The sequence below is a fragment of the Rhamphochromis longiceps genome, linkage group LG15 (assembly GCF_057381845.1).
Source record: "Rhamphochromis longiceps isolate RC_006_pf linkage group LG15, R_longiceps_female_GT1.1, whole genome shotgun sequence".
NCBI lineage: Eukaryota > Metazoa > Chordata > Actinopteri > Cichliformes > Cichlidae > Rhamphochromis > Rhamphochromis longiceps.
In genome coordinates, this window is record NC_140571.1 from 32,609,166 (window position 1) to 32,630,461 (window position 21,296).

The 21,296-nt window shown below is 40.5% G+C and overlaps 1 protein-coding gene across 1 annotated transcript in view; it reads right to left on the minus strand.

Annotated features, from left to right (window-relative positions):
* Positions 1-4,582: 4,582 nt before the first annotated feature.
* cdk19 (cyclin dependent kinase 19) overlaps positions 4,583-21,296 on the minus strand; it is an 83,752-nt gene continuing 67,038 nt past the window's right edge. The window contains exons 6-13 of the mRNA XM_085381516.1: positions 19,951-20,082; positions 18,442-18,585; positions 18,286-18,355; positions 18,123-18,195; positions 17,611-17,708; positions 17,448-17,526; positions 14,090-14,332; positions 4,583-12,057 (exon numbers count right to left, since the gene is read on the minus strand). Coding sequence (XP_085237642.1) covers positions 11,932-12,057; positions 14,090-14,332; positions 17,448-17,526; positions 17,611-17,708; positions 18,123-18,195; positions 18,286-18,355; positions 18,442-18,585; positions 19,951-20,082 — 965 coding nt within the window. The 3' untranslated portion in view covers positions 4,583-11,931. The remainder of the gene's footprint in view (positions 12,058-14,089; positions 14,333-17,447; positions 17,527-17,610; positions 17,709-18,122; positions 18,196-18,285; positions 18,356-18,441; positions 18,586-19,950; positions 20,083-21,296) is intronic.

The following is a 21,296-nucleotide window of genomic DNA, read 5'->3' on the forward strand; positions in this document are numbered from 1 at the left end:
ACGGCTCATGTTGTATTCCTTTAAGACCGCAATGGTTTCTTGGCAAATACAGACATACGGCCTTTAACCAAACTTCTGTGAAAAGGTAATTAGTTGTCCATTCCTTGTTAAACACTCTGCACTCACTGTCGACTTTTCTTTTCTTTCGCCCACTTATTGTTGCAGATAGGTTCAGAGTAGTAGCAGAGTAACAACAGAGAGTAGCCCGGGCTATTGGTGGTACAGTTTTCAATTTTGACAGCGCAAATGAGTACTTAATTACAGTAACTTCATACTCCATGCCCCGCCCCGCAACTTCATGGCTTGAGACATGGATGAGACACACCAAACTTCAGCGGGCCGGAATAAAAAGATCAAAAGGCCGGAGGTGGCCCGCGGGTCATAGTTTTCCCACCCCTGCTCTAGAGGTCAAAAATGAAGTCACCATGGTAGTGACAAAGTGACTGCAGTTCCTCGAAATGCTGTTACGAATGGCTTGCTCTCAAGTAGATTCCCATGTTAAAACGCCCAACTTTACAGGTTTTGGCCTCTAAGGATAGCGTGCCCCTTTATTACAATCGTACATGGCAAACTCACCTGTTTAACCTTTATTAATACTTAAAGGTGGCAATGTGGCTTTCACTAACAAGCGACAGCTGTTACATACTGCCACATTCAGAGGTACATCGATACCTCTGAGCCCGGGGCCTTGTGTTTAACACCCCTAGTCTAGAAGCATTGGCGTGAGGTTAAAAGACACTGTGGCACTCCGCAATTAAAGGAACTCTCTCCCACCCTCCCACTAATGAGGATTAGACACAGTACGCACTATCAACCTGGAAAACAGCTTGCAAGACACAGAAGACAACTAACTAGCAAAGTAACACAGGAATAAAGTATACATTATTATTATTATTATTATTAAATAACAATAACAAGTAAATAAGGGGTCACATGGGGAAAAGACAAGAGTGGAAAGTAGTCAAATCAAATATAAGCAGTAACTGTAACTACAACTAAAGACTAAAAATAGTAAAAAAAAAAAAAAAAGATGAGAATGTAAACAACAGGCAAATTATGAGTATAAAAGTATAAAATATTTATTAGTAAACAGAATATGTGGTTCTGTGAAAGAGCAAAAACACAAAACTCCATTACAATGTTGGGTCAAAAACAAAAAATAGTAATAAAAAGACAAATCTAAAATAAAAAAGTGGCTCTGCAAACTTGTGGGTAATATAATATATATAACCAACTGAAAATGTAAAAGCTGATCTAAATGTTATATATTATCAGTTAAAACACTGGTCTAAACTTAGCCACAGGGAGGCCAGTGCACTTCTAGTACCACTCCGAAGACAGGATAAATGGGCTGACAAAGAGAGTTTTAGAACATGAGTTTGAAATCAAAGGGGTGATGAGGAGGGGTTGGGTAGGTATGGTGTTAAGGAGATGTGGAAAGAAGAATGGAAATGGCTGTGGTGAATACATACTTCACGAAAAAGATGCAGTGTGAAAGTGATAAGACTCAAAGCTTTTGTTGGGAGAATGTAGCTAGGAAGGTTTACGAGATAGTACTGAGACCTGGCATGATGTATAACTTGGAAACAACAGCGCTAACAAAGGGGTGGTAGAGTTGAAGATTTTCATCGGAAGTAAGTAGGATGGACAGGACTAGAAATGAGTACATCAGCAGACAGCTCAGACTGAGTGGTTTAGAGACGACGTTAGAGAGGCAGGATGAGATGGTTTGTACATGTGCACAGGAGAGATGCTGAATATATTGGACAAAGGATGTGAAGGAGGACATGCAGAGGGTTGGTGTGACAGAGGAGATTACTTATAGATATACTTTCATTATTACAAACTGGGTACATCTATTTATATAAGCGATCACCTGTCTAAAAACATGCCAGAAATTAGAAGAACATTGAAGAACCTCTTCTAGCACACATGGTTTATTGGCCAGGTTTCACCATCTCACCGGACTTTCCTTTTGGCTTAGGCGTGTTCTGTTAAACGCTTATTTGATGCCAGGCCACGCTGTACATCAGTTATATTTACAGCACGCAATGTCTGTCACAGCAAGTTTTGTCATACTCTGTCAGTTGCATGTACATACAAGTCGTTGTCGGTGCTATTGAACAGAATCACTACCAAACCAAAGCTCCTGATAGTTTTAATTAGACCAAAGCATTTCTTCCTAAACTGAGTACAATCCCTTAGATAGCAGTTGCAAATTCTGAGAATTTATGCTGAGGTCCAGGGTCAGTTTGAACCCTGCCCGTGGTAGGGTTTAAACTGGAAGCTACACGTGTGGGATGAGTTTGCTCTTTAGTTGCTATTGCAGCACCTGAAGTAGGAAATGGGGCCATCTGTGTTAACACGTTCTGCTGAGTTCTCTCTGAGCCAAGTCATAAATTTCCCTCAAGTGGTAGCAGTAACACCGCAGGCTGATCTGTCAATCCAGCGCCTCTGCCAGAACTCGTGCAGCTGATGCCAAGTCTCAGCTTGTCTGCAGTGGTTTTACACCAGCAGCCTGTAAGGAGAACTGAATGTAGTGCTTACTTGACGCATCCTTTGGAATGTCTTGTTGGTTGGTACAAGTGTTTAGATCAGCCAAAGACATTCGCTCCAGTGTGTGTAACCCTATAACACCAGCAGGGATAGTAATTAGGACAGGCTGACTTTCTGCAGTCCATCCAGTCTTTACTTCTCCATAAATCAGACTAAAATATACTTTATCACTTTATGCTAGCACCCATCACCGCTGACATTTGCACACTATTGGCTCTTTGGCAGGATGCTTTGCAGGTACGGTATTGTCCAAAAGTCTTGAGCAACATGTGCAAACATACATGGAAATACAGAAGCCAAAAACAGAGTTTGTACAGTTCTAATACGCATAGAAGTCAATATTCGATGCAACCATCTTTATTCTTCAACACAGCTCCAACTCTTAGGCAGGCTATTCTTTAATTTCCATTTACCACACTGGTAAATGTAAGGTCCTTATATAGGAGCAACTTAGGGTTCAGCAGACTGGAAAAGCCAGGGATGAAATCAACCACCAACTGCACCAACCTTCAAGTTAGTAGATGACCTTCCCTGCCTCCTGATCCGCAGTCAACCCACTGCTTCAATGTTGTTGAGGTCCAGATTTTGGGGAACCCAACCCAGGACTGACAAAGGGCTGTTGTATGTGTTTTTCTATCCAGGTATGCTTTTACTGCATTGGCAGTAAGTTTAGGATCAATACCAAGATATGCCAAGTTTAACGCTAATATCTCTGGGAATCACCTTGTTGGTGGAAAAATACAGTTTTATACTTGTTATCGTTGGCATTTTTATAGTTTCAACTGAAGAAATAGGAACAAACTTGTGTGTTTTTGTGGCAGGCTGAGATTTAAAATCTTTGCTCAGTTGTCTGTTAAGTGTAGGTACAACACTGATTCATCCCAGGATTTCCTGCTCTCTACCAGAAAATCCTGAAAGAAAGGTGTTGGAGTGGCCTAGTCAAAGTCCAGATTTAAATCTGACTGAGATGCTTTAGCATGACTTTAAACAATCCACTCATGCTCAATAACTCTCGAGCAGTTCTGCAAAGAAGAGTGGGCCATAATTCCTCCACAGTGATGCGAAAGACTCATTGCCAGTTATCACAAACACTCGATAGCAGTTTTTGCTGCCAAAGCTGGCGCAACCAGTTTTTAGGTTTAGGGAGTAATTAATTACTTTTTCACACCCAGCCAGGTAGTAAATCAATAATCATCATTAAAACAGCATTTTGTCTTTACTTGAGTTATCTTTACATAATATTATAATTTATTTGATCATCTGAAATGTGCAACAAATATGAAAAAAGAGAAATTAGGAAGAGGGCAAAAGCTTTTCACACCACTGTAGTCTTTTGTCAGTTTTGGTTATTCTACAACTCAAGAATGAGGATCATTCTTTATACACTCCCTGGCTCACAACATGTCAATTACAAGCCAACAGGCACGTGGTTTCACAGATCCACCTGTCGCTTCACAAACCAAGACCAACCAGACAGAGGTGGATTATTATGAACTTTGAATGATGCAAAGCGAGTCTAGTAGAGTCCAAGAACCAAAAAAGGGAGTTTGAAATAACCATGCCTATTTGTGTCCTGAAGTGATGATGGTCAGCTGGGACAGGCACACATTCAAAGAATCAACATCCTAAACAGATTATAGCATAAAATAAGCAGATTATAGCATAAAATAAGACCGTTATGGTCCTATCTCTTATCATTTCCCTTTAATGAGAACAACGTCCAAACCATTGACTCATGCTGTTATTCAATATATGGGATGTTGGAATAAAAAAAATGATTAAATAATCAAATCCTTGATGGATGCACAACTTTGTGAACTGGAAAAACTCTAGGTCTTGTAATGACTAAGTCACTTAGGTTTATGAATATTGAGTACTGACATTAGGAATAGTCTGAAAATGATTCAGCAGCACATTAAACAGACACCCTCGGGTGCCGCCAAGTGGTGAATACTAACAGCTGCAACGTTGCTGCCCTGTCAAGCAGCAACTCTCCCAACAACTGCACAACGAAACAGATTCAGACAAAAGAGGCTTTTATTATAATAGAGGATATAAAATAAATATACATGACTTCTTCTCATTTAACAGTCATTTGTACAGTGAAATTTGGACAAGTTTGCTAAAAGCAGCTAAATAAATTTTTACTTTTTCGGATTTTCGCTTTTTCGCCGACCTATTGCTGCTTTATCTATAAACACTATGAAAAGACAATACCATTTAGGCCATATGTATATTTCAAACTCACGCTCACACGCACTCACGTAATACAGATAGAATGTCAAAAATGGACAGACACCCCAATCTGCAAAGCATTACTCTGATGTGGCTCGGGTGGGGGGGGTGGGGGGAGGTACTTTTTGTAAATACCCATTTTCAAAAACATTATAAACCTTCAAAAATGAGCTAAAGCTTTCAACAGGATGTGAAGAAACAGCTGCCATGAAAACATCTATGCAAGGTGTTAAAGAGATAACAAATGAAGTTCAACTAGGACCGTGCCGTACTTCCTTGCAATACCAATTTGTACCACAAGGTGGCGCAGCAAGTCAGTGTCACCTTAACTTAACCACCAGGCAAGTAATTATAAGCACATTCTTATTTACAATGGCGACCTGGGCAAAGAAAAGCCTCTTGAAAAAAAAAGGTGATTTTTATTGAAAGCTTTAGTCAAAATTTGCAGATGGTAATTACAAAAAAGGTTTTTAAATAACAGTTACTTTTCTGCTTCCTCTCTAATCCCCCCCCCCCCCCCCCCACAATGGGACAGAGTGTCAGTGGAAACATTTTGTGATTTTTATGCCAATTTCTTTTCTTTTTAAAAAAAAAAAAAGGCAAATGGCATCACTTCTTTCAACTCTGCAGATGGAGCGTCTGTCCGCCTGTACAAAGTGTTGCGAGAGCGACAGTAAGTGCTTATGTTCTCCATTGGAAAAAGACAGGCACATGCAATACTATCAAAAAAGAGGCGATGTGAGAGGACGGGCAGCCTAGAGGTGCACTAGATTTTATAAAAGCGTTGTACAAGTAAGTGTCCTTCCACACACACACACACACACACACACACACACACACACACACACACACACACACACACACACACACCTACCTTCTAACTTTCATAGCACTGCCAGAAGTTTAGTGTCTAAAGCGAGACATTAAAAAACATTAAATACCATATTTTTTATTTACCACTAGATATTTTAGCAACGACAGTGCATTAGAAGACAATTACTATATCTCAATGAGAAGTCCTTAAAATGTTTTTTATGTACAGCATTTCAAAACATAACTGCGCTTCAGTAATGTGTGAGGACGATATCTATGAGCAGAGAAAACAACAGCCAATCCTGCATCAGGATTCTTTGCAGTCAAATCAAATAGATACTTAGCTGCTAACAATATGCTACATAGTAACAAGAAAAATAAAGACTGACAGAGGAAGTGTGAAAATACAAAATTAAAACCCCATGACAAGTTTAGCTGATGAAATTTAAAAAAGAAAAAAAAGGCACCATCCACTCAAACTAAAACGTGGACCGTTAGTTATCATTCCTGTAAGTAAGGACAGCAACACTGTGGAACCAAAGCCAGTGAGCGATCACAGGCGTCGGCGTCACCTTCATTCTACTGTACAGTGAGGTGGTGTGAACACATTCAGTAACTAGACGTTCATTCCACGTGAGCTTATTTATGAAGAGGAAACAACCAGGAGCAGGAGAACTATGGTCTAGCGAAGGCGGGTCTGTCTGACAGAGGTCCCTTTCTATAGCTACTATAGTTAAGGCAGAGGAAATTCAAACATGGGTATTATTAATACATGTATGGAAAAAATAAATATGATTGTATACTATTCATATATATATGCATTTCTTTACAATAATTCTTTTAGAGTACATTTTAAAATGCTGTGGGGGGAAAAGGACATAAATGAGAGCTGTCTTGGTCTACTGTACTCAGTATTTCACAAGAAAGGAATACACATCACCCAATAAAATATAATAAAACCTGTCAACTGCAAAACCTAGAAACAGGTAAAAGCTTTAGTCTGGGATTTCTTTGCATAGGAGTTTGTCTTTTGCTGGAGCCTCGTGCTCATTAGTAATACTTGTGACACCTCGTTTGTGTGGAGAGAGAAATGTACAACAAAGAGTCTCAACATATCCTCACTGCTACTCACTTCAACTTCAAATACACACAGTAACGGGAGGCCAAAACCTTTGAATAACTGCTGGTTTAGATCCCTACTGTGTGCCACTGACCTCCCCCCCAACCAGTGGATCTGTCTGCCAGTCTGTCAGAAAACAGTAGAAGTAAAGATGAACTAAAGACACGGAGTGCAAAAAGCTACTTCATCTGGACATTTCAGGTACAGGTGCATTCCTTTAAGTTTCTCTTTAAAGCTGCTATAATCAAGATTTTTAGATAAGCAAAAGCTTCAATGACCATGCTTCCCATTAAAGGGGCCACAAAGTGATGGATCCAGAAAGAATTATAAACAGTTTTATGGAATACTCAAAGACCTTTGAACTGTTTTGGTTTATTTTCATTTAAAAAAAAAAAAAAAGGCTGTTTGCATGTTTTTCTCCATGTTCGTTACCAAGGAATGGCAACATGTCCATTTTTTTAACATGCAGCAAAAGCAACTCAGCAACACTAATGCCAGTGTGCCTTTTATGTGCACATTTTTCATACTAGCCTGGCAACAGGAAGGTGTAACCATTGACATGCTGACTGACTGCTAGCTTTCCAAGCTCCTCAGACTGCTGCTTGTTATGGTTTTTCAGCTAAGACACTCTCCGCAGACATGGTTTGGAAGGTGAAAGACATTTTGCTCATCTAATCACCTTCCAAATTTCTTGAAAGATTCATAGGGAGGTGTTACATGTTGCTTTATGTCCTCCTGCCCCAAGAGACCAAAAATATCAATTACTGCAGCTTTAAATGAGTTTAAAACATAAAGGACCCTGCCTTTGTGTCATGTAAACACTGAACAGTTCAGAATCGCTTAGCATGAAGAAAAAAAAAAGGCATAACTGGGAGATTTTTCTATGGGCTTTAGAAACAGGACACACATGCTCTGAGCGGCTTGTTTTTAAAAATGGCTGTGGGGAAAAAACCCACAAACTAAATTTGCAGTTTTTCCACATTTACATAATTTTAATAAATGCAGTTTAGAATAAACTAAATAAATAAAATAAAACTAAATACTATAATAAACAAAGTTATCTGAATCTAATTACTATATTTTTTAATTGAAAAAATTAACCTGGGTCTTTCTGGTTAGGGGTAGGTTTAGGTTAATCCAGCTGTTTTATGGATTTTGGTCTATTTAGCATGCTCACATTCTTCAGAAACCAAAGATATTGTGCCAAACGGGCAACAGTCCATAAAACCTCTAAAACTCTAAGCTCTGTAACTCTATACGGGTTATCAAAGACCTGTGGGACATTAACTGACATTATATCTTTGAATTTTGAAAAAGGTTTGATTTTAAACAGTATCCATATCTCATCTCATCAGACAATGTATGCACTAAAAATGTAGATAGTGGCCATTTACAGAAACAACCACACACTCAGATTATGCATGTCCTGTTTTAAATGAAAAACCCAGCAGTATGTAAATTTTCACACTTTTTTCACATTGTGGACAATTTTGACTAAAACTGTGACAAACCTACAACACTAGAAAGGACTTTCTCTTGTTTAAGAATCAACAATATTTTTTTAAAACATGATTTCAAACATATTTTAGGTCAAAATTTGACATGAATCCTGTTACAAGATCCATCCAGATGCACTTTGCTTTAAATAAGCATAATTTAGCAGAACAAAATAAGCAGAACTGAGACTACCCACCTATCTGCAGTTAGTATCAATGCATGAAACATAAAGCCTTAAAAAAGTTCTATTCAGTGGTAAAATTCTAATGATGTTGCTAATGTAACGCGGGTGGGTACTTTTAAGCATCAGTGAACCATAACTGGACACAGAAATACAATTATTTTCATTATACACACATATCTTGCATGTTCTGATTAATAAAAAAAATCCCTAACACCATTATCTATTTGTACTATTACAGCTTTGATAAGGACAGAGGTCCAGTTCTCTTTCCAGCCACAAGGTGTCAGTGTTTCCTAATTAAACTGCAGGTCACACGTGCAATAAACACAATGTCTCTTTTCCTCTGTATGGGGGCAAATGCAGTTAGTCAAATAACTGGGTGCATTCTTTAACACAGCATGCAGGGTGGTCATTCATGATGGAGCAAGTTGTCAGGAGGATATGAAAAGAGAAGACTTGCTCTTACTGTTGTATTGTTAGTATTATAACCCGTAAAATTAATACTAGAAATGCTTTTAGCAAAGTTTACTGTAAGTATCAAAGGTAAACATACCGTATGAACTAGTTCATAGTGTTACATACTGTGTAGGTAGCATTTTTTTTTAACAATATATTGTGGTGCAGATAATAATCTGCATAATAATTTTAACTAGTCCATGCTGCGCATTGCCACTTCTAACAGTGAAAAACAGCCTCAAAGACAATTTTGTATGTGAACAGATCCCTAATAACTTTTCTGTAAACGCCTGAAAGAAATTCTGAAAAGGAAAATCCCCATATAAAAAAAAATCTGATTTTCAAAAATACTGAAGACAAATTGGTTTGTGTTTAAAAAAATAAGATATGATCAATATGATCTTCTGAAATGTAATGAAGTATTACTTGAAAAAGAAGACTTTGTGCTTAAGGAAGAAAAACAGATTTGTGGTAATGCAGCCATTATGTTTTGCTCATTACCAAGAGTTAGATAAAAACACTGATATCACACTCATGTCTGCAGCAAAATTTAAAAATGTTACTACCAGCCCATCAGTTTAGCTTAGCATAAAAACTGGAAATAGGGGGAAACAACTAGCCTGGATCTTTTTTTATTTTATTTTTGTTATTAGTATTATTGTATTTATTTATTACAGGCTACAAGCACATTTTAGCTCATAAGTTAGCATGTTATACATCACTAGTTTGACCTACACAAAACACTGAAGTTTAAAGTGTCATACAGATAAGTTGTTCTAAGAAGTAGTTTAAAAAAAATAAATAGTAAACGTATTAAAATGTCCACATATAACATCATTAGCTTTAAAAAAAACAAAACCCATGAGCTTAAGAAAAGCTGTTATCCTCTAATAGCCCCATGCTAGCTCTCCTTTAGTGTTTCCAGGATTTATGCTAGGCTAAGCTAATTAGCTACCAGGAATGGCTCTACACTAAAGATACAGGCAATGTTGAGAATTATATTGATTATAATAGTAATATAGTGGTAATAATAGTAGTTGGCAGGTTGCGCTACTAACAATGTAATACATATATTGTGACATTTATTGTGACTTTTTCACTTTCTACATTTCGGAAGAACAATTTTGCTGAATTTCTAGCACTGAAAGGCATTCATGTCTCACAACTTGGCTTGGTACCACCCACATGATAGACTCAGGTTGCACAGAGCAACATACATTGATTTGACTAGGATGAAAAGCGTTGTCAAAAACACCAGTCAGAACTTGGGTGAAGGGGTCCCAAATGACTGGAGGGTGTCTCAGTACAGACACAGGCTCCATTGAGATTGACATTCATATTTGACCCAACAGTTTTGCTGTCCCTTGTTCATAACGATATTAAAAAAAAGGCAATTCCTGCACAGGGAACAGGAGTACGGCAACCCTGGGAGTGTTATACACTACAAAACTTATTTAATTGACATATATACTATATTCAACACTGTGCTCTGACTAGAGAACTACTAGTCAGAACACAGAAGGTGGGAGTGAGCATATCAACCTGGTCATTTAAGTCTCAGCGAGAAACTAGAGTGTTTCCCTCACAGCTTCTTCAATTGTAGCACTTATTAAATGTCCTTCATTTCACTTTTCTCACAAGTTGATTCATTAATTCAAAATGAACTCAGACATACAACGGGTTGTATACACTGGATATAAAAATGTAAATAAGTTGCTCATACCTCCATGCATGTACTAAAGAAAGCACCCATTGTCTTTGAATGTACCCCAGTCTCTACCTGCATACTCAGTGTGGCACCGCAAGGGTGATATGGAAGAGGGCGAGCCTCACATTTGTTCCAGCTCTTTGCAGATCGGTTCAGTGGTCAGTGCAGTTCTAGTAAGTAAAAGGATAAACAACATGCATAAAAAACATACTGTACACACACACACGTGCACACGCTCATACACGCCCACGGGACAACAGAGATAACAATAAAATCTTAAAAAAAAACAATCTGACATCAGGCAGTAACAGTCTCAAGAAGCATATGTCGGAGGGGGGGAAGCGTACTGTTTAGCTGCCCTGTACGATTATGCGCATCTTCAGAAACCTTAAATGTTTCAAGGGTCCAAAATAACACAGGTGTCACAGCAAAGTGAAAACCAGCGAACAAGAACGCACTCCGGAGCTGCCGGCCACCAACAAGAGGTGTCAAAACCTCCCGAAGACGCTGCCATCACAGAAAGCAAAGCTCAGCTGTTAAATGGTTCTTACTTCTAAAAGTGATGGCGTGATCACATTATACAGAAGCTGTAAAAAGACAACTGCTTTTCTTACATTCCAAATCCAAATCTAGATAAACACTTCTAAATATAGAAACCCTATAATATCAAGATTTAAGTTAATTGTTTTTATATTTCCCTGCAATGACATCAGCTTAAAAGCTGAGGTTTTTTTTCTTTGTAGAAACTTTTTTCTTAAAAGGTTGGGTTTAGCTCAAACTTTAGCTTATCGTCATTTGATTATCCGTGATAATTATACACTAGAGATGACAGTAAAGTTGCCTCACATCTGATCGCTTCTGTATGTAACAATATTTATAATGACAAGTTAAACTTGAAAAGTCTAGCAAACGAGCAGGAGAAAAAAAACTCAAATAGAAAAAGGTGCTATATAATATACTTGAACACAGCTGCGATTCTTCCTGGTGAGGAACGTTGTGTTTGTAAGTGCCACGGTTCTGAGTCTGTGTGTGAGACGCCTTGACATCTATCTTACACCTTTTTTTTCCCCAGTCGATTTAAAAGTGTTTCAACGCGCCGATGAGGCAGAATTTGTTTTCTCATTGGATTTCGTTTGGTTCCTATGTTCATCAGCCTTCGTGTTACAGTGCCGCTGAAGGCTGTCGGGCGAAAGGTCAAAGGTGAGGGCAGTTTGAAAAGAAGGATGACTGGAGTTGGAATGATGTAATGAAGGGACAAGGGTCCAACCGGGACACGGGAGCCGTGGAGCTGAGGTTGTTGAGGGTTGGCTGAAGACAAGGAGGAGCTTGACTCCTCTGCTGGTTAGGGAGTGACAAGGATCCTCAGTAACGGTGGGTCTGGTGGGAGTACTGGGAGCTCTGCTGGGTTGATGATGAGTATCCCATGGTGCTCTGGGGTTGAGTGGAACCTTGGACATTGCTTTGGTAACCAAGGCGGGAGCCAGAGTGCTGAAAGAGAGAGAGAAGTGGAGACGCAGTCGCTAAATCACCAGACTTCTTATTAGCAAACATTCAAACGGTGACTCTGGAGGTGTGCAAAATATTGTGTTTTTAAGGCTACATCCAGACATTGCGCTAATGAGCGCGACTTCCTTCCAGATTCAGTTGTCTGCAGCTAATTAACCTTTCCTCATAAGCTGTTTTCCACATGGATTTCAAAAAATTGGGATTATGATATTTCCCTGTGTGTTCAGTGGCTCTGGGATTATTTCACTAGTAATGAAAAAAAAAAAGTCTCATTTACATGCTTGGAGACATGGACTGTAAAAAGTACTGGTGCTGAAATTTCAACGATCTGGATATTGCTTTGAGAATCTGAGACCTCAACTGTTTGCATGCCTCCATACCACAGTTGTGGGTTCTTGGCTACACTGTTCTAGATTAGGGAAATGATCGGTGGGTGGTGCATGATGGAATATATGTGGATAGAGATCAATAAAGGGAAAAAGTAGGACACTGACAGTAGCAGCTATAGCCACACTCGTGATGTGTCTGACCACTGCGACAGTTTATTTATACATCAACTGAGGCCTGACAGCCACCAGCTGTGTCACTTGCAACTAGGCATATCTCTGTATGCAATATACTTGTGTGCCTCGCTGATACAGAAGCGGGAGAGGTCAAAGTGGTCACTTAGATCACACCGTGCTCTGTTAAGTACTGACACATGATCTCCCTGCTCCTGCGGTCATGTAACGCTCAAACCTGAGCTAACCCCATACGTTGCTGATTAGTCGCTGATCACATTTATTTTCTGCAGCAGTCGGGTTCTCCTTGAAAGTCAAAATATGTCATATGCCAAACTTTGGCATCCAGCTTTACTTCATCACAGGCCGAGAGCTGTTGTCTCTTTGGCCTCGTGATAAGAGCTGAGCCGGCGATACAGGAGGCGCCTGAGCAGAAAACAAAAGCTCACAGGCTCCATTGTGATTTGATATCAGCTCTGTACAGTCCTTATCATTTAAACAACATCTTGTTGTTGTCTGGTATCTGAGTGTTTGAGTATACATTTTTTAGCCTGCAGCCCCCTGTAAGCATTCTCAGCCCAACAACATGTTGGTTCATGTCTTAATACGTTTAGATTTCCCTATCCTAACTGCCTAACGCAGGTTTTTTTCCTTCTGAAGATCATGTCAGTTTCTTAAAGCACGTACTTGCAATCAAACTGAACTCAAACAGGAGTTTGGAGTGTCTCATTTTCAGTGCTGGAATGGTACATCCTGCTGTGGTCGACCTTTTATGCTTTTATATATATATTTTTCTTCACATATACTGTTACACTGTGGGATGTTCATATTAAACAAGCCTTCAACCTGCTCTAAACACTAGGTTTAAGACAGTTTTTTATGATCGTTTCAGGGTTCAGGTACTATGAGCACAGAAGCTGCACTCACCTTCCAATCAGGACACAGTTAGTTTGAAGGGACGAGGAAGACAGCTAAAACAGCTTGTTTCAGTCAGATGATAAACTCACGTTTGTGCCAGAATAACACTACAAAGGAGAACTTGGAACTCATGCACAGCTACTCATGCAACTAATAGAGTCCAAGAATGAAAGTCTGGAGCAGGAGATGATTATAATGGACTCATTTATCGGGCAATCGTGGCTCAAGAGTTGGGAGTTCGCCTTGTAATCGGAAGGTTGCCGGTTCGAGCCCTGGCTCGGACAGTCTCGGTCATTGTGTCCTTGGGCAAGACACTTCACCTATTGCCTACTGGTGGTGGTCAGAGGGCCCGGTGGCGCCAGTGTTCGGCAGCCTCGCCTCTGTCAGTGCACACCAGGGTGGCTGTGGCTACAATGTACCTTGCCATCACCAGTGTGTGAATGTGTGTGTGACTGGATGTGTAAAGCGCTTTGGGGTCCTTAGGGACAAATACAGGCCATTTACCATTCATTTAATAGAGTTTTAAAGTACAGACAAATGAACAGTTTCACCAGAAAATGTTGGTGTTGGTGTTTGTTCTATAATATTGTACTGACCTGGTAATCTGACTGTAGCACCCCAGTGCCTGAGGAGGCCCCAGAGGGTCCGATCCGAGGTTTCTTGTTGGGTGGCCCCTGGTCCTGACCGTGCTGTAGCGCTGCAGTGGTGGCCCCCGTGGCTCCGGCGGTGCCGTTGGTTTGAGCAGAGCTCTGCTGGGAGGGGGCCTGCTGGGCTGCTGTCTGCTGCTGGTTCTGGGCCTGAGCCTGGCCAGTTGTCTGCTGGTGCTGCTGGGTCTGGTTCTGCACAAAGACACACAAAGCTGAAAGTGGGTCGGGATTTATGGAGTGGACTAAAAGCGAGTGTGTGGAATGATCTCGGGTTCTTGCTGAAAACAAGAAACCAAGATTTTGCTCTATTTTTAGCTGTAGGTTGTTCTTTTCTGCATCTGTGACCCACTTTCCCACTCAGATGACTGGATTGAAATGCAGCTCAACAACATGAGTTTAGAGTTTTAAGGACGCATTAAAAAAAACTTAAGTAGACCACAAGAAATGTTAACCTAATGAGCCAAAGGAAGGAAGGAAACATATACTAACTCATCTGAGGATGAGACAGTAAGGATAGCTCATATTCTCTGTCTGTCTATATTGTTAATAAAGCAGCTATTACATATCTATTTCCATGTTTTGAGAATCTGTTGCCCATTTATGCTGCTGGCTCAGGCCCTAAAGCCCTAAGTCTGGTTTCAAGTTCAAAAATCGAGACCGCAATGACGGACCAAAATCATTGTTATGGTTTCTGCCAGCAGCCATACCCCAGAGATGCCCCAAATGGCCCTTGGATGTGGATGCGTGGCTGAGTTGAGGGAATGAGACACCCTGTGTGAACAGTTCAGTCCTTCCTCAGGTGATTATTAAATATGGTTCACAGAAATCTGCAGCCAGTTTCTGGTGCAAACATTCATTACGTTCTGGCTCATTATGTGGCAATTATGTGGTTTAAAATTTAGTCAAAATTTGAAATTTGGTGTAAAAATTTGACACAGTTGTGAATTTATCAGTTTATGGCTACAATTCAGGAATTCAGTGTGCAGAATGTTGACCTTCAAGCCACCACGGGGCTTTTAGGGTCGCAAAAATGCGCTGATGGGAGTGGAAAGTTCTGAGGCGATCCCCTAACAATCCGCTTGTTTGTATACAAAAATGAAGGCGGTCACATCAACAATGACCAGCATTCTACAAAGAACACGGCAGATTACAAGCATATGAGCTACCGTGAGAAAGTGAATAATGAGCATAGGCACAGGTTTCTTTCCAGAGACAGCATAACACCATGAAATCAGTCAGTAGGGACCCAGTGAAGAGTTGTAGGACACAGCCAAAGTTTGGCACTGCACTCACAGCTGTGACCCCTCCAGCGGCACAATTATCTTTCCTCCTTTCAATCCAAATAAATGACACCCCCTAAAACACCATCAAGCACAATTAAGACAAGCAGAAAATTCTGTGCCACAAACCTTGGTAAATCAAGTAACAAGTACTTTTCTTTGAAAAAAGAAAAGAAAAACATCCCATGATCGGCTTACAGTGGGTTGAATTTGTCAGTTTGCTTACTTACAAACAAACAAACAGTCTCTAATTTTTATGGTTATTTCATTTTAACAGAGACAGAATATCAACCAAAAATCCAGAAAAGCTAGAAGCTGATTACATTTACATTTCCCTGAGTGAAATAAGTATTTGATCACCTAGAACCCAGCAGGATTTCCCATACATTGCACATGTCCCCGTGTGTCCACAGAATCAATGTCTTCCATTCCAGCTTCTCTGCCACCATGAACAAGAGCAAAGCAAAGATATCAGACTTGCACAAGGCTGTCACCAAGAAGCTTGGTGAGACAATGATAACTGTTGGTGCGATTTCTTTAAATGGAAGAAATATAAAATAATTTTCAGTCGTCCTCGATCTGGAGCGCCGTGCAAGATCACGCCTCATCAGGTGAGGATGAAAGATGGTGGATCAAAAATATCTGAAAAACTGCATTTAGTCAATATAATGGCAGATATAGTGGCTAGTGTATTTTAGTATGAATGTACAGCATGATGCGTAATCCTGCATGTAATTTCATAAAATCAGCAGCTTTCACTTCAGTCTGCAATCAGCAGTTTTGGTGTTGTACTGATTTGGAGCAGCCAAATTATTTTGTTTATGTTGTCTATTATTGATTGTGCATGTCCACACTTTATGCTGACAGGAAGTCCAACCAAAGCAGTGCAAGCCGAGCTCCTCAAACACTCTGTTCTCTGGTGTAAAGCTCAGATCTTTTCCTGCCAGCAGCTACCAATATGATGTAGGAACAGCGGTCACATGGAGCCATCGGCCTCTGCCTCAGTGCTCACTCTCTCATTAGATTTCACAACAAAAATCTTATCTTAATCTTAGCGCCTTTGAAAAAAGGCTGCGCTTTTTAAGCTACATGCAAAGCAACAATGAAACACAGAGCACAAGGACGGTCAGCCTCCTCATGCACTTCTGTACACCGTGTACAGTGTGTCCCTGCCTCTGGCAAAGTCGCCGCTAAATGCCTGCGCTGAGTTATTACACTGTAAAAATAACTCAAGGGACACTGTTGACTCAACTAAGATACTGCTTTCTAAGAACCAGTAGTACTATAACCTCATATCACTCCAGTAGATAACAATATCTGTTCTTTATGGCTGAAAGGGAAAGTGCCTGGACACATTTGGCGCTACCACTTGGAATAGCAATAGTACAATCCACTAGTGAAAAGCTGTACATTAAGACTTTATCAATTTAACAGTCCCCAAAATTTCTACAGAAAAAGCCTGAAAAATAAATGCAAGACTTTGTGAGGTGGGACAGCCGCGCATTAACCCATAAAATACACCAAAAACTGCCACATTAGACCCCATTGACAACTAACTTAAGATGGGACGTTAAGTGAACTGACACAATACCGATCGATGTTTTAGTTTCTGAAAATGTGACGGTACTTTTTTAACCATGCAGATACTGCAGGCAGTATATATACCAAGAAGGGTTGTCCAAATATCTATACTCTAGTGCTGAACATTAATATCAGCTTAGGTATTCGCACATTAGCAGTGCCACAAACTGTGCCGTCTTCACACGCAGCTTCGCACAGCACTGCTGCAGACAGGCGGGGACACAGCCCTTTCTCTCACTAACAGCTTAGCACATGAACAGTAGCACAACAAAGCATCTCAAAGACTGACATCCCAATCTTTATGAGGATGTTTCTGAGGTGTTAATGTAGCCATGTAACTATTAGCAATAACCTAAAAGCTGCATTCGCCGCCAGTGAAGTTATCTGTAAGGCAGCGGCTAGACTGCCTTACAGTCTAAGGCACAGGATAACTGGATAACACTTACCTTTTCTGTTTTCTCCTCTGGCTCGTCTTCATTAAGAAATTCTCGTTTGGGGTAGGGGATCTGACAGCCAGCAAACACACTAGAAGAAAACAGATGAAATTAGTGATTGAAGCACCAACACGATTGTGTTGATTAAAGTTTGCAAAAGTTTACTAAGGCTCACTCAGTGGTTGGTAATGGGTCCTCTAGGAAGTACGGGTCCTGCAGCGCCTGCTCTGATGTGATTCTTTTAGTCGGGTCCATTGTGAGGAGCTTTTGGAGCTGAAGGCAGAAAAATACACATGGTTACAAGATCTACACACACACACACACACACACACACACACACACACACACACACACACACACACACACACCTGATCAGTGTACGATAGGAAAATACAAAAAGGTGGGGGCTTCCTGATTAGTGGCCTTTCAAAATAAGACGATTTTATTAAGTAGTAATAGTATTAGTATACGTGTTTACATAGTTATACTGTGTGCACCTGCACCTCATTTGGGGAATAACAGCCCAGTCCATGACCCTTTAAAGTTTATTACTTTTAAGGTGAGTTTAATGGTTAATTAGTTAGCAGTTACAGTTAGGTTTGGTCACCAGGAAATGGACATAATGCCTCTAAAGTAACTGAACTAAGATATATGTGTGTGTGTGTGTGTGTGTGTGTGTGCACTTACCAACAAGAACACCTTGCTGTCTGGTTTCACTTTATGCTTCTCCATGTATTTGATTAAGCTGCTGTTTGCATACCTGTTGGATGACAAATGACAGCATATGTGATATTTCATTTACAAGTCTACAAGCTCCCCGATTATAGAGGTCATTAGAGCGGCCACCCACGTCGTCCTCCTGAAGTCTTTTTGCAGTGTGGGGTACTCTGGCATCTTCCTGATGTCTTCCCAGTCTTTATCTGCGAAAGACACAAGCACGTGACTAAGTTAACACTTTTATCGATACACTAAACAATCTCTTGTATATGTGTGTGTGTGTGCAGACCTGCAGGGAAACCCATGACACTAAATATCCTGTCCAGCTGGTCGTGATGGAATGGGTTACTGGTCTTGATGTCTTCCTGGCGACAGTGAAAGATGGGCTCCGATGTTAGCAGCTCCGCAAAGATGCAGCCAATCGCCCAGATGTCTGAGGCACGCACACATGTAAACAGACAACACTTAGTCTCAGTATTGTGGAGATACATTAGCTACAATGGCTAAATCTTCCTGGATTACAGGAAGTCATTTTTTTCTGCTGGAATATTGATGTTAGTGTTACTGCTTAACTACCTGCATTGAAAATGCTACGTCCAGATGAACAGAATCAACCTTTTGGGATGATGTGACGTATTTATTTTTCTGTATAATGTTTATAATGTAGATTCTGCATTTCTCTGTAAGCGTGACCTACCTAAACAAAATTTCTTACCAATTCTGTTTTTTTCCTCATTATTAGAACTGACAGCATACACAACTGAAACTAAACAACTGTATGTTGCACAATTTTCTCTCACTGAAACAACTGAAAATGAAGTGTCCTGCTACTGGAAAGAGGTGCAAAAATGTAATGAACACAGGCTGCTGTATGCTCAGCTCTACCTGGCATGTTACCTTTCCAAACAAAAGAAAAAGAAATGTCAGTTACACGCATCATTTTTCCAGTATGTTTATAACTTCACCAGATAACCAAATATCGACAGTTTTCTCTTTTTCACTCATCGTCATAATTTTAGCCACGTTGCCTGAAATTAGAAAATGTCAGCTGGATGATTTAAGCATCTGTCTTTTCGTTGCAAACATTTTCATGGTGGTCGCTATTTTGGAGAACTTTTACACTCACGGTGAGGATCCTCCACAGTGGTTGTGACACAGTGGAGTGCATCTATTTGCTTGCGCTGCCCTGCACGTTTTGTGCATGCGTGAAATGGGCCGCCTCATAATCGGACACACGTGAGGCTGACCGGCCGGTCACCACACAGGGCGGAGAAAGCTGGAAAATCAGCTGATTCTATACTCTGGCCAGCTGATTGGTGCATGTCTGGGTTTTTTTTTTGGTTTTTTTCCATTTCCTTGTTGTACTGCATTATTTATTATGTATTTTCAAAGCCCGACTAGGAAGAGTTGTTGGCTCCTCTTTTAAACTTGTTTGAATTAAATGTTCTGTTTTTGTATGTCAAGACTCTTACATGTTACGTGATGTGAATACAATGCAATGGTGAGTCATTGCTAACAGCCTAAGTCGACTTCCATTCAATGGACTGACGTGGGAAGATGTAAGATACTGAGATTATAATGGAACATGTGCTCCACGATTGATTTATTCTGATGATGTCCATGGATTACATGAGTACTTTGAACTTATCAGCTGTGCATGTAAACCAAGAGACCCTGCTTCTAAAATCACAGCTAATTCTGTCAACTAACACAAACCTGATGCAGTTAAGCAAACAGCCAGGGATCAAAGTCCTGCCTTGGTGCAGAGCATTACGTTTTTTTCATCTGTGTGACTCACCAATAGCTTTGGTGTAGTGCCGGGCCCCCAGCAGCAGCTCCGGGGCCCTGTACCAGAACGTCACTACCACGGGGTCAAGGTCCGCCAGCGGCTTCAGCGGAGAGTTGAAGAGTCTGGCGAAACCCATGTCAGCTACAGAAGGTGCGAAAGAAGATAGACGCAGTTAGCAAACAAAGGCATTATCAGATAGAGATACGAATGCATGTTCAAGGCTGCTGTCAGAGCCACGGGTTCTAGACAGAACCTCGGGCGTCTCTCACACCGCAACTAAATATGAAACATCCACAACTGTAAAGCTGAACAAGGCAGGCTTTTAATGTCAAACCACATCTGTTCTACTTAGCATGAAAAGACAGTATTCTTTCCTTTTAGCAAAAAAATCCCTTGCTAAAACGGTAATGTGAGAAATAGAGCAATTTCCCACTGTTAAAAAAGTACCTTAACAGAAAACATAAAAGTTACACATAAATATTTAACTCTGCCTCATTCTAGTAAAGATTAACAGGAAACTGGCACAAACAGATTCTCTTCCTGTGTCTTTCTAACAGACAGCAGAATAAGGTACAGCTCCCCTAGAACCTGGTCAGTGGTCTGTGTATGGCTTTTAAATAGCCAGTCACAAACACACACCAGTGGCTGCAGAGATTACAAGTTTTCCTGCTGTTGCTGCTGTCATCTTGGATTGTGGAGTTGGGATTGGAAGGACTGCTATTGCAAATTGGAATTCCGACTTCCCACTTCGAATGGAGCACACCATTAAGCAAGATATGCTTCACTACCACCATGAGTGAGCAGTGTCCTTGGCTTATCAATCAAATGTGGTTAGTTTCAAAACACCAGCATTCTGTTGGTTTGAGTTACATCAGAGAAAACTTACAGTAAGGATAATCAAGCACCACAATAATGAGTGCACTCTGTCAGTGCGCCCCAGGGTGGCTGTGGCTACATTGTAGCTTGCCATCACCAGTGTGTGAATGTGTGTGTGAATGGGTGGATGACAGGTTGTGTAAAGCGCTTTGGGGTCCTCAGGGACTAGAAAAGCGCTATACAAATACAGGCCATAATATGGAACGTAAATCCATCCTTATCAAATTAGTCATGTTTAGATGGCAACAGCATGAGAAGAAGAAAATGTGACACTGTGTAGCTCAAATACAAATGACAGACTAAAGTCAGCCTATTCTGAATCAGCTTTATTTCCACTGGTGAAGTGGGGGACATGACCCCTCCACATTTTACATTCACCTCTGTAGCTGCCACTAAACCTGAGCAATCACCAAGAGCAAGAGTTCTGGGGTTTTTTTCAAGTCACATTTCTGGGATCTACAGAAGTGGGATTATAGTCT